General features: G+C 37.4%; 1 protein-coding gene across 1 annotated transcript in view; it reads right to left on the reverse strand.

The window, feature by feature from the left end:
- LOC150092609 (inactive phospholipase C-like protein 1) overlaps positions 1–15142 on the reverse strand; it is a 571653-nt gene that overhangs the window by 267883 nt on the left and 288628 nt on the right. The window contains exon 16 of the mRNA XM_090414457.1: positions 14072–14250. Within this exon, the coding sequence (XP_090270583.1) occupies positions 14072–14250 (179 nt within the window). The remainder of the gene's footprint in view (positions 1–14071; positions 14251–15142) is intronic.

A 15142-nucleotide genomic window follows, 5' to 3' on the forward strand; every position in this document is an offset into this window, starting at 1 on the left:
TGCTTGGAGTCAGCCAGATACCAGATTCAAGGAGAGTAATAAAAGGTGGTTTAGTTCTGAAGCAGTTCCTTTTTGAAAACAGGATTATGTGTGTGCGCATCCCAGGAGAACTAAAAGTGAACATTAACATGAAGGTCAAGACCGTTTGCACGGGAATGTTTGGGGCCTCGATCCTCAGTTCAGGGATCTGAGAAATCGTATAAAGGAAGTCATCTAAAAAAAAAAAAATAAAGGAGGGAAGAAGAGGAGAAGAGAGAACTTCAGATCCAGTCAATTCGACATGCGTCGTCGGCCCATTGAAGCTGTGAGGGATAGCCATGGGAGCCGTGAAGCCACTGTAGGAGAAGAGAAGCTGGACCAACATGCATTGCCAGTAGGACAGTCTGCTAAGTGCCATGAATGTCGGACCCCTTCGGCCAATTCAGTAACACTGGTAAAAATGTGCTTCAAGCCCCACGGGGACATCCACGTGAGACAGCGGTGATAACAGAAACTTTGTGTGCACGTCAAAACCTGAAACAGATGAGAAGCCAAAGGAACCTACGAAGGAATTAGGAATGGGTATGTAACGTTAAAGAAGATATGTGAGAACATTTTGTTGTGATTGCTTAAGATATGTGTGAAATTGACTGAGAGTCCAAGGGAAATTTGTTGTGCTTAATATAGTTCATAGTTCAGGACTGGAAAGTTTAAGAATAAACTGTTCACAAATATAGTTGAAAATATTTGTTATAAATTATAGAGCATGATACTCCTAGAAATGAGAAGGGCTGATAGTTTTCTTTGAGTGTCAATATAAAATATTGCATGACTGTGCATATACTAATGTTTAATTGCTGAAATTTTATGCTTAGAGTAAAGTTAAGAGAGAACGCCTTTTTATTGTATGATATCGTATAATTGCAGTTTAGTTTAAATAAACATCTTTGTTTTGTTTACAAAGTGTGCTGTCTGATCTTTATGCAATACACCGTTACCAAAAAACCAAAAAACCAAAAAAAAAATACCGGACCTGTGTGCAAAGAAATTAAATATTAGCTATGACTGTTTAATTAAGCTTTAGGATAGTTTCAGAATATACTCTACTGGAAGTATAATTATATCTAATACCATAAGGAGAACACTGGTGGCGCAGTCGATAAATCTAAATAAATTTCCAGAGTTCTCCCGGTATCAGAAAAATACTAATCCATTGAGTAGAGTTAATAAAGAATATAGAAGGATAAAATAAGAGAAACATAGAAGGTAGAGAAAGTAAAGATAAAGTGGTAGAGTAGAGAAATTAATATAAGTAGTAAAAGATAAAGAGTAGAGAATAATAATAACATAATAGAGAACCATTAATAGAGAAAATATTTTATAATATACATTAATTAATAGAAAAACATCACAAAGAAGGCACGGCAGCAGAAGTAGAAAAGATTACAGTACCACCCACTCTAAGAACCACTGATATATGAGAGGAGTCTGAAAAGTTCTCAGCCTCAACCATAGATGGCAACACTATCGGCAAGATTTTTTTTTTTTTCTAAGTTGGTACATCTGTCATAAGCATCCATGTGAAATTGCAAGGTATTTTGCAGATCTTACCGAGAACCACTACAGGGATGGGATAATGGCCCTGGAGCATCGCTGAAATAAATGTATTAGTCTTAAGGGAGATCATGTTGAAAAATAAAAATAATTTTGAAATTATAAACTAGTTTTTTCATTGTTAGGCAGAGAACTTTTCAGACCACCCTCGTAAATACAGCACATATAAATGATCGAACAACACATTTGATCAATTCTATATTTCATCTCAGTCACTAAGACATTGTTTGGGAAACAATATTACCACTGCAAAAACACACAAAATTGCACAAAATAATAGGTGGAAAAGATAAGACTGAAAGCCTAAAGTGTAAAGAAAGCTAGCCTGCACTACCCTCTATAGATCATGATGGCTAGCCTTAGCTGTGTAGAGCAGGAGGCCTAAGAATTAAAGTTTCCTAAATCTTGGAAAGTTTAATACACCACATTTATTAAGATAGGGGAGAGAGCTTATCATCTTTCTACTGGACACTTTCTAACACTACATCGTATGCAGTAGAGGTTGATAAAATCAAAGGCACTTCTTTGACAGTACGCAAATTTTTATGGCCGATAGGTAAAATAAAACAGATTTAAATGTTCATAGAGTTTTCATTTATTATTATTATAATAAAGAAGCATTTACTCTTACAAAAATATAAAGAAATTAAACTAAAGTCAAGTAATTTATTAATGAGAAGTGTGATGCTATTTGTTTGTTAACTAGAAACTTCAGGTTTGGAGGAAAAGATGATAACTTTATTCTTAAATCCAGTTCAACTTCCAATCGGTTTCTATATTTATTTTTTTTAGAAAAATCAGTGTTGAAAAGTCTGTTTCACACTTATAGGTTGTGACAAAAGGTAAAAATTTTATCGCTTTTTCTGCTAAAACTGGGTACTCCTGACGCAGCCTCGCCATTAGTTAAGCTACTTTACTGAGAACAAAGAGACTGTGAAATGTAAAATTAATGGCGACGTGGACAGAGCACATTTTTCATCTCTATGAATTAAATTATTTATTCATTAGTCCCGATTAAACGCTATTTACTTGTATTTTAGAGTGTCATGAAAAAAAGAAAACCCAAAAATGAAACACCTAGGTTTTCGAGAGTTTTTTTAGGTGACCTGGAATTTAGCTTTCATGACCAGGTGCCGGATCGTTACCCATCATTTGGGGCATGCTGCCCTAGATGGTTGCACAGCACATTCCATAGTACCCAGGATTCAGAAAAATCATCATCCCCGCATCAGTGATGGTTTGGGTGGTGGTGGGGGGGTGACATATCAGGGGATATCCAAGTTGCATTTCTGCAAGAAAAGTGTCAAAACCTCCACTAAAGTGTATCAAGATACCATGCTGGTACCTGTGGTGTGGCTCTAAACAACTTATTTCATGGTACGCAGTGGACTACCAACAGGACTCAGTCCTCGCCTTGTGTGCAGGGGGCTGAGTCCTGTTGGCAAGAGGCAAATATGTCCAACCACATACCACATCTGATTGGTTGTCTGGAAATCCTGATCTGAATCTGTTGGACTTTGAATTGTGGTCAAAGCTTGAAAGAGTAGCCTGCAAGAAACCCACCCCAGAATGTGCAGGATATATTTTGCATGAAGAATTGCAAATGAAAAAGCTTTGCACAAGATGGTTGCCGCACTTCGTGTTAAAAGCACTTTGTTAAAAGTGCTTGGAGCGTTTTAACAAAAATAAAGCTGATTTTGTGCATCGATTTATTACTATGGATGAGACTTGGATTACACACCAGAATCCAAACAACAGTTAAAACAGTGGACAGAAGCCAGTTGCTCACCGCCAAAGAAGACAAAGTCGGTTCCATCAGTAGGAAAAGTCGTGGCATCGGTGTTTTAGGATGCTAAATGCATTTTGTTTATTATCTTGAAAAGGGTAAAACAATAACCAGGGAATATTATTCCAATCTTTTAACTAGAATAGACGAAAAAATTTGTAAGAAAAGACCCGGTTTGCAGAAGAAAAAAAAATCATCTTTCATCAGGACAATGCACTTGCCCACAAAAGTGTTTTGGCAATGGGAAAATTAAGGGATCTGCACTATGAGTTGTTGGAACATCCACCCTATTCCCCAGATTTGGCTGCTCCCTATGACTTCTATCTTTTCCCAAAACTAAAACTCTTCCTCGCTGGTCAGCGTATTTCTTTGAATCAAGAGGTGATTGCAGCTGTAGAGGGGTATTTTGAAGATCTTACTGAGAACCACTACAGGGATGGGATAATGGCCCTGGAGCATCGCTGGAATAAATGTATTAGTCTTAAGGGAGATCGTGTTGAAAAATAAAAATAATTTCGACATTATAAATTAGTTTTTTCATTGTTAGGCCGAGAAATTTTCAGACCACCCTCTTAAATGAACAACTGATGTTAAATTATTCATAGCACCCAGATGTTGCAATATTCTGCTGTATATCTTGATATTGTATGGATGTGTACTGATACGAAAACATTAAACGAAAAGAATAGGTGCTATACATATCAGAGAAGAATGGAACAGAGCAATGCGATTGGTACTAAAAAGAAGTTGTTGGAGATTTTAGGGGAGAAAAAAAAAACTAGTTTTATGTGTTTTCACTGACATTAAACAAGCATTATTGATTTAATTTAATTGATTTCATAAATACATTTATGAAATTAATGAAACAATTAGTTTAGTTTCTGAAATTACAAGATAAATGAAATATGTAAATGAAAGCCATAAAATCAAAAGAAAGGAAAGTCATATTGCATAATCATTTATCAGAAGGCTATCAAAGTAAAAAAAAAATAAATAATGGAAACATTCCAAAACAGAAAACCTCTATTTAATTACTGATTGGCAGATAAATTTAGGTTGGTGATCATTGTTGTACTTAAAAATCAGAATAAGCTGACCTTAAATATATTTTCATGTGAAGTACAGTGGAAAAGAATTACCCAGAAGTTTTTGATGAAGCTACGTTATAAATTACTTCAAACTAAGTCTGGAATTATATTCTGTGACACTATAAAGGTAAGAAATTTTATTCTTTACTTTTTTAATGACTGTACATAAATACACTTTCTGCTGTCTTTTAAGATTTACTAATTGGACATTCATGATGAAACAGACACTAAAAAAAATCTTTTTATAAAACATTAAATGAAATAAAAAGAATTATTTTTATTTTATTTAATTATCATCACTCATTTAAACAATACTGAGATGTCAGCATAATATTGCAACAGCTGGGTGCTAAAAACAACTAGTGATGAGAAGTTCATTTATACTGAAGACAAGTCCTGTACAAACTTCTTAATTATATTTAGCAGTAAAATAATCCAGAATATAACTTATACGGGAATTGTGGTGAATGAAGTGGACGTGAATAGTCTATTACAAAACCTCAATGTGAATACATCTATGGGATTGAATGGTATACCAGCTCGTGTCATACGTGAAGTGGCTAAAGAATTGTCAGTGCCCTTGACCATTTTATTTAATTTGAGTCTCAGGTCTGGGTTAGTCCCGAGGGGGTGGAAAGAGGGGAAAATAGTTCCACTGCATAAAGGAGGTTCCAAGACTGCTGTTGAAAATTACCGACCGATCAGCATATCAGGAGTCATTGTCAAGGTCTTGGAGAAAGTAGTCAAGAGGAAAATACAGGAATGGATAGATGAAAATGGGATACTGTATGGGGGACAGCATGGTCTTGTGAAGGGTAGATCATGCCTCAGTAACTTGCTCATGTTTTATAACACAGTGACGCTGAACTGGATAAGGGTAATAGGTTTACAGCAATTCTGCTGGACCTTGCTAAGGCCTTTGACAGGATACCACACAGAATTCTAATCAGTAAACTGCAGCATATGGGGATGGATATAGGGTTGTGAGATGGATAGGAGGGTGGTTGATGGAGAGATATCAGAGAGTAGTTTATTCAGGAGTAGAGCCCAAAAGGCAGCCTGTGACTAGTGGTGTGCTGCAGGGTTCTGTTCTTGGACCACTACTGTTTAATTTGTTCATTAACGATATAGGAAAGGATCTGAGAGGAACTGTTCATTTGTTTGCTGATGATGCAAAGTTGGGTAGAGCAATAGTGAATGCATATGATGTCAAAATTTTGCAGGATGATTTGGATAGTTTGGAGGACTGGGTTAAAGAGAATGGATGTCAATTTAATGTGACAAAATGTAAGGTTATGCATTTTGGGGTGAAAAGATTAGCAGCAGTATACCACACTGGTGGAACTGTATGCCGGGAGATTGACGAGGCCAGGGATTTAGGAATGTTGGTGGATAGGGAGGTGAAGTTTAGGGGGCACATTGCAAAAGTGACTAAATCAGCCCATCAAATCACTTGGTTACTGATGAATACTTTGGCGAGCAGAAACAAGCAAGTTATTGTTCCTCTGTATCGAGCCTTGATAAGACCCCATCTAGACTATTGTGCCCAGATACAGGCACCAGGGTTTCTTCTTGATGAAGAGGAGGTGGAGAGGATCCAGAGACGAGTGACCAAGATGACAGCAGGCCTATGAAATGAACCTTATGAGAACAGGTTGAAGATTTGTGGGTTGCAAAAACTGGTCGATAGGCGGAAGAGGGGGGGGGAATATGATTGAGACATTCAAATTACTGAAAGGTTTCTATAAGATTAATTCAGAAGATATTTTTAAGAACAGGACTGGTGGTGGGAAGACTAGGGGCCATCCATGGAAACAGCACAAGAATGTGATTAGCAAGGGTGTTAGAGCTAGGTTTTTTACTTGGAGAGTGGTGAATGAGTGGAATAAGCTGCCAGAGTCTGTTGTGGATGCCATGACTGTGAATGAGTTCAAGGCAAAGTATGATAGATACTGTGTGAATGTTGAATAGTTGTTCTTGACATAAGGACTCCTTGGAGTTGCCCGTAATAATAATAATAGTAATTTGGAGTAGCTATACTTTTTAATTTTTTCAACAATACACTATACATCTAGATGTTGGAATATGTCATTCCAGTTCATTTAAAGGCATCACAAAAAGTTCAGTTTTAGTTACATCAAATTTTAAATTCAGGGAAATTTCCAAGGTCATCCTACTCAGCATTTGTATGATTTTAAATGACACAGTAAGAATTATTGTATTAGTTTCACAAATGTCAATATTAAGTTGCGAGCCACCATATACTTAAAAGGATCACTGATGAGGAAGAAATCAAGATTTGAAGAAAAAATAGGGCTGTCTGATATTTAAACTCTTCATGAGTGCTAATTTCATCAAAAGAGGCCAAACATCACCCACGACAGTTGTCATATCACCTCTTAAACTCATTCACACTACTTTACAAGATCTACTGTTGAAGTAAATGCACTCACTACTTCAGCCAGCAAACTGTTCCACTCATTCTCGGTTCTCTGAGAGAAAAATCTAGCTCTCAGCCCTTTCTTAACCCCACACAAACTTAACTGCAATGGAGGCCCACTTGTCCTCTCTCACCTTCTATATAATAAAAACTTTCATCCACCAATATAACATTCTCATAGAAGTTATTGGATTTCCATCCTATCACTCTTCTTTCTCCTAATAAAGAGAGTCTGTAGTCCACATTCTTAATCTGTTCTCACAATCTATATTCCATAATCTCGATATAAATTTTATAACTCTTCTTTGCTGTGGTCATATTGAGGCCTTCTAAACAGGCAAATGATTTTCATATCCATAGATGTCGATGCTCATTTCAATATTGTTAGTTATCCACTGAGTTGTAATTGCAATTTTTGCTACATGGCCATTGAACTTCTTTCTATCCACTAACTCCAAGATCTCCAGCCTCATCAGTCACTCCATGCATAATCCCACCAACATAATATGCCATTGGATATTTCATCATGCCAAAGCGTTTAACTTTACACTTACTAGCATTGAATTGAAAGTCATTATCATTTGCCCACACTTCCAGCCTACTACTCAAATCACCCTGTAAATGCTGTGTATTAGTAACATCTCTGACTACCCTGTTTATCTTTGCATTATCAGCAAACAATTGAATCAGATCCTTCCCAATATCATTAATTTTCTGCTCAACCTCATATCTCTCTCTTCCAGAACTCATTTCCATCTTTCCAATTTACCTGCCACTTCTCTTGATTCTGCACACAGCACGATGTCATCTGCATTTTTATTCTGCAGCTTTTCCCGCTTAAGTAGGGGCGCTGTTTCTAATGAGTCTCCTCTACATCCTCCTGTGTTGGGCTGTATCCATATCCAAGTTCTTTATTCTTAGGTCCTCCTCCACCAGCTCCCCCAATCTCTTCTTTGACCGTCTCCCCCTCCTGCTTTCTCCTCCCTGCACATCCATCTGCATGACCTTTCTTCACATACTTGTCCTCCCTCCTCATTACATGACCAAAACATCTCAACCTTGCCTCCTGTATCTTCGCTCCTAAGTTTGTGACTTTCAACGTTCCCCTTATATAGTCATTTCTCAGATGATCCTTTCTGGTCACACCACACATCCACCTAAGCATTCTCATCTCTGCTATCTCCATCTAGGCATCTCTCTCTCTCTCCCCATTTCCTCCATCCAGCTTGTATTCTACATCCCACTTCTTTCTCAGCCTCTCCATCCTCTTTCACTGTTGAACCTAAGTACTTAAAGTCACAAACCTTCTTGATGACATTTCCTTCCGGCTCCAGATCTGTCTCTTGGCTGCCATCCATTTTGCAGCATATGTACTATGTCTTACTTCTGCTCAGCCTCATACCTCTTTCTTCCAGTACTCACTTCCATCTTTCCAATTTACCTGCCACTTCTCTTGATTCTGCACACAGCACGATGTCATCTGCATACATCGTTGTCCAAGGCATGTCTTCTCTCACCTATTCTGTTACCACCTCCATCACAATATTAAACAGGAATGGACTTAATGCTGACACTTGATGCAAATTAGCTGTCACTTCAAAGCTTTCTGTCTCTCCTAAGCAGGTCCGAACTATTGATTTCACATTTCTGTACATCTCCTGCACCAACCTGACATATTTCTCCGGTATCTTTTTCTCCCTCAGACACCTCCAGACTTCTTGCCTTGGCACTCTATCATATGCTTTCTCCAGATCAATAAACACCAGATGTAGCTCGCATTATTTCTCTCAAAACTTTTACATCATCTGTTGTAACCCAAAGATAGCATTTGTCATTGATCGACCAGGCATGAAGCCAAACTGCTCCTTTGCAATCTTCACCTCCCTCAGTCTTCCATCAAGAATCCTTTCTAACAATTTCATTGTGTGGGACATGAACTCAATTCCATTGTAATTCTTAGTCTTGTGCATCTTCTTTCTTATCCTATCAGTGGTCCTCCTAACAGGCACTTAAGCACCCACAACCTTTCCAAGTATCCTTGGACTTTGCAACCGCAACTCGAGGATAAGGTGGTTAAGCCCTATGCCTCCCGGTGTCTCCTATGTCTGTAGATGCGTGTGTTCATGGGGCCGGTTTGCTTGTTCTGGGGGACAAAAAAAACAGAGTTTCTGGGTGGGAAAAAACCCTACCTCCGTATGAGACTGGCTTACTCGAAAGAGAATGGATAAAGGTTCCTCAAGTCACTGATGGAAATCTAATCCGGGTCTTTCTGACCAAAGGGCTTTGTCTATACTGACTGAGCTACAGAGGCTCTGTAGCTCAGTCAGTATAGACGAAGAGTACTTTTCCTCCACTCCTCAGGGAATTTTCCTGTTGGTAAACTTTTATGAACAGATCCCACAGCAGATCAATGCCCTCTTCCCCCAGTGCCTTCCATGCCTCCACTGGGCTCCTGTCGGGGCCCAACAATTTTCCATTCTTCGTCATCTTTATAGACTTCTCAACTTTCACTCTACTGATGTTCTGCACCATCCCCTCATAAGGCTGCCCATCTTCTCTGTGAATCCTCACATTTTCCTCGTTCAAAAGCCCTTCAAAGTATATTCTCCATCTGTTTCTTACATCCACATTCCTCTTTAATACTTTTCCTTCGGAGTCTTTCATCTGCCTCACATGCAAGATGTCCTTTGATGCCTTATTTCTACATTTTGCCAGTCGATAAATTTTTCTCTGCCCTTCCTTTGTTTCTAATTGATCATAAAGATCTTGATACGGCATTGCCTTCACCTGCGCAAAATTTCTCTTGGCTTCTTGCTTTCTCTCTCTGTCCTCCTCCACTCTTGACTCATCCTACTTCTTCTTTGCCTCCTTCATAGCCTTCAGAGCTAATTTCATTTCATGTCCAACTTAGCTTTCCATACAATACTGGTAACCTATTCTGGCATGTGCTTTTTATATTCCATAACTTCTCTCACTCTTATTACCATGATATTCCTTCCACGTCATCATCTTCTTATGGATCTCTTTGCTTAATAAGGGTGGTGACATCCATTTCACTCAAAATTTGAAGAACAAAAGGATAGTCCTTTTGTTCTTCAAATTCTAGGGACACATTCAGATATCAATTATTTAAGCAGCTTTTCAAAACAAATACTGAAAAACATGAGATACTGCATACTGGAAGAGACTGAGAAAATACTTAACAGGAAGTCGAGAATTCTTTTTTTTTTTTTTTTAAAGAAAAAAAAAAAGAATCCTCTACTTCCTGTTGAGTATTTTCTCAGTCACTTCTAGTATGCTAGACTACAATAGGCTAGCAGTTTTTATTTTTAATGTACATCTCACCCACAGAAGACTGCTAGTCTATAGTATATCATCATCATCATCATCAAATTCCTGCCATGTACCCTCAAGGGGTGTACAGGATATGACAGTACTACATGAAAAAATTAAATCATTACTAACTTCCTATCTACAATTTTCCTCCAAATCAGTCTGTTACTTGTCAAGACTCCAACATTTCTATCGTCTAAGGCACTTTGTACCGTATCAATCCACCTATATCTTGGTCTTCCTCTGGGTCGTTTTCCAGCCAACCTGGCAGAGAACACTTGTTTTGCTAATCTTTCCTCTCCCATTCTATTTAAGTGACCATACCATCTGAGATTAGCTCTGCTAACGCATTCCTGGATGCTGACAATGTCAAGTTCTTTCCTAATATCCTCATTTTTAATATGATATTGCCATTGATGCCATCTGTTCACGCCTTAATCTTTCTCAGGACTCTCATATCTGCGGTCTCTAGTCTTTGGTCAAGTGTTTTACTTCTGACCCAGCTCTCAGATCCATAAGTTAAAACTGGTTTGAACACTGTTTTGTATACAGCTAATTTAGTGTTCTGACTAATTTCTTTCTTATTCCATATGAATTTATTCAATTGACTTCCCACGATACCAGCTTTGCTGATTCTGTTGTCTATTTCTATATTTAGCTTACCATCTTCAGTAAAAATTGTGCCTAAGTAGCTGAAATGTTTTACTTGTTCCACAGGTTCTCCATTCACAACACAGTTGACATTTTCAATGATTCTGCCTATTTTCATTGTCTTTGTCTTTTTATTGCTGACCTTCATACCATATCTATTACAACAGCTATTCAATTTAGTCAGAGAATCTTGCAGACTTGTAGAGGATTTATTTAGAAGTATAACATCATCCGCATAAAGCAAAGAGCTGACATTAACATCTCCAATTTTGATATCAGGTTTAATACCACATTCCTTCATAATGTGATCCATATAGATAATGAATAACAGAGGGGATAATGTACATCCTTGTCTCACACCAGATTTAACATTAAACCATCTTCCTGTACTTCCTTCAATTCTAACTGCTGATTCACAACTCAAATAAAGACTAAGTATTGCTTGATATAATGCCCCATTGACACCATATAACTGCAGCGTATTGAATAGCTTCTCTCTTGGCACCTTGTCATATGCCTTTTCCAAATCGACAAAACTTAAATACAGATCTTTGTTATATTCCCATGCTTTCTCGACTATTTGTCGTAAAGTGAAGATCTGATCCTGCCAGCCTCTATTTGGCCTGAATCCAGCTTGTTCTTCACCAAGCTTTTCTTCCACAATTCTTCTCAACCGTTTCTCAAGTATACTTGCATAGATCTTGCCAGGAACACTCAGTAGGGAAATACCTCTGTAATTCTCACATTCAGTTTTATTTCCCTTTTTATATATGGGTACTATGCGAGCTCTACTCCAATCATCAGGAATTCGTCCCTCTGTCCAGGCTTTCTGAACTATGCAGTGCAGCCACTGTAAGACTCTTATACCACCATACTTCAGCATTTCTGGTCGAATATCATCTACTCCTGCTGCCTTTCCACATTTCAAGCCTTTGATGGCTTTTTCTACTTCAAATATGGATATGTATTCCTGACTGCATGCCTGGTCAGTGTTTTTTTATCACTGTGCTGTCATCACTGCTTGTTTCATTTAGCAGTTTTTCAAAGTAATTACTCCATACTTCAAGGATATCTTTTTCTCCTGTTTTCATTTCACCTTTATCATCTCTAATTCCTTTTACAGCACTCTTTCCTCCATTCCTAAGCTTCTTCAACAACCTCCAGAATATTTTGCCACCTTCTTGATATTTATTTTCTATATTCTTGCCAAAGTCCTCCCATGACTTTTGTTTAGCTAGTTTTACACACTGTTTAGCTTTCTTACATTTGTCTCTGTATTCTGTAGGAGTAAAAGCTGACTTATTTGCCAGGAACTTTTGATATGCTTTCTTCTTTTCTTTCACTGCCTCTTTAACTTCCTGTGTCCACCAGGGAGTTCTGATTTTTTTATCTTTGCACACAACCTCACCACATGCCTCTCTGGCAGAATCAATCAATGTTTCCTTCAGAGTTTGCCACTGAATCTCCAAGGTTTGATTCCTGTTCTCAAACTCTTTCATTTTCTTTTCAATAATATTTCTGTATTTTAGTCTACAGTTTACATCTGAGAGCTGCTCAACTTTTATTCGCTTTAAAACTTTCTTACATGTTATTCTTTTCAATATGAAATTCAATTTTATCCTGCTCAAGACTAAATAGTGATCACTTCCAATTTCAAATCCTCTGTACACTCTGGTGTCCTGCACCAGGGAGAAAACATCACTATCAACAATAACATAGTCAATGAGACTTTTCTTATTCCTAGCCTCTTCTCTCCATGTGAATTTGTGCACATTTTTATGTTGGAACATGGTGTTAGTAATAACCAGTCCATGTCCTGAGCAGAAATCCAACAGATATTTGCCATTATTATTAGCTTTGCTCTTTTCTCCAAATTTTCCCAAAATATTTTTGTATGTCTCACAATCATTTCCTACTCTACTATTTAGATCCCCAACAAGGACCAATTTTCCTTTTTCATTGTGTCAGTTGCTTTTTCTAAAGCCTCAAAAAATTCCTCCACTTCTACCTTAGTAGAACCTTCTGTGGGACCATAGGCACAAATAAGTCTCATTGTCCAGTTCCCCATTCTCATATTTGCCCACATTACTCTACTTGAGACTGACTGCCATTCAAGAAGATTAGCCTCGTATTTTGTGTTGAATACTATGGCTACTCCTTCTTTTTCTTGATTGTTATTGCCTGAATATAACATTTTGTATTTATTGCTCAGAAAGATCTCACCAGTTTTGGTCTTTTTTGTTTCAGTCACCCCTATTATGTCGATCTGGTACTTATCTAATTCCTCAGCTAGCTCCATTTCTTTGCCATTCAGGCTTCTTACGTTGATAGTACCGATCTTTAACTCTGGTGATGTTGAGTTGGGGTTTGTTTTCAGATTTGTTCCAGTAGCTGACTTTTCGCTGTTCGCCCTGGTTCCCTGGCGAAAACAACGGGGGCCTTGTTTAACCGGGCGACGCCCCAGCCAGCCTGAAATTTTGTCATGATGTACCATCATTTTTTATTTTGGTTTAACCAATAAGAATACAATTTGGTCGGCTAAATCCCAAATTGCCAGCCCATCCTCGTTCGTTCAGTATCAAAGTAGATACCCAACAGGGTGCACCACGAGAAGGTGAGGATTGGACATTAGGTCAGAAGCCCTGGTCGGTTCTCAACATTCCTTTAAAGGCTATGTGGAGGTCTCCTCTCAGTTATACAGCTTTGACCCTTAAGCACCCCAATACCCCTATAGTATATTAGTATTAATAATGTGAGTTAGCTAAAGATCAGATAATCCCAAAACTGTAGGCCAAATATTAAACATTTACAAGCTACTTCAGGCATCCAATAAATAGAGTGATGGTCTCACACCAGATGATGAAATTCATCTAACAAGGAACAGAACTGTTTGAAAACCAACCTAATACCGCCATTTAATGATGAATTTGGTAAAAATTGATACTCACCTACAAAGAACACTGTGAAGTACAGAGCAGAAAGTGAGTCAAATGCTTTTATCACTTTCAGTTCCATATGCCTTTCAGAATATCTAGTTTTGACTCATAGGTACTTCATGCAGTTTAGAAATATATAGCGCACCTTGAAAATTGTTCAGGCAAACTATATATATATATATATCTTATTATTATTATTATTATTATTTTTTTATGAATGTTTATTTGAAAGTGAAACAAATACCTTGATGTGAAGAGAAGTAGACTCCATTCCTGGTATTGGTTCTTTGCTTGAGGCACTAAATAGTGACTGCTGCTCTGTAAGAAACCAAGGCTTCTGAACATAACCACAACATCCATTTTGTTGAAACCACCCTTGATACAGATCCATCATCTGACCTGCTGTCTGAAAGTTCATAGCAACTAAAAGATACAATTAAGTTATTCTACCATTTCAAAGTCATCATCAAATATAATGTACTTCCAGAAATTAACAAAAAAAAAAAAAAAAAAAAAAAAAATCTACAAAATTCTATTTATATTTCTATTTTATAGAATTTTACATTCTATAAAATTCTATATTATATTTGATAAATTTTATTCTAAATTTAAAATGTATCCTAATTTTATTTTGGAGTGAAAACTCCATAATACAAAATGAAAAACGCAATCACAAATTTTTACTCAGTAAAAATCCATATTTCATAGCATAAAATTCCTTATAGAATTTTGAGAGAAAAGTGTTCACGCTCTATCTAGTCTCCAAGATTAGTTCTGTAGAATAAATACTCTCAAAGCATGGCATTCCATACCGATAATTATCATTATTATCATCACATCCTCCATGGAGTTATCAAATGCATCATGGGAAGTTAATTCAACTGACAACATATTTATCATACTTAATCTTAAATTAAGTATTTGGTTTAATCCTTTATCCAAGTGTAAGCAAACAAAGTTTGCACCTTAAGTATCTTCAGGACTGGGGCAACTCGTGGCAAAAGTGGACTGACTTCACATCACTTGCCTTAGTATCCCATAATGCAAAGCACATCTCCTTGCAGACATATATAATACTATGCATTATGGGAAGGGTCACTACCCATACCAGTTTAAAACCTTTATTGAGGTCTCTTCAGTGGGAGCCAGACCCAGAGGTGATACCAAGGCTGAAGCAATGCAGAAGTCATATTTCCATATACGAGTTGCTAAAAGGTGTCACACCTTATTATTAAATTACTCTGGATTAGAGAAAGATGTTGGCAGTTTTTTCACTTTGCCATGAGTTGCCCCAGTGTTGAAGATACTTCATGTA

This window comes from Typopeltis vanoorti, chromosome 25 (genome assembly GCF_054136105.1).
Source record: "Typopeltis vanoorti isolate ZY-2024b chromosome 25, IOZ_Tvanoo_1.0, whole genome shotgun sequence".
Classification (NCBI taxonomy): Eukaryota; Metazoa; Arthropoda; class Arachnida; order Uropygi; family Thelyphonidae; genus Typopeltis; species Typopeltis vanoorti.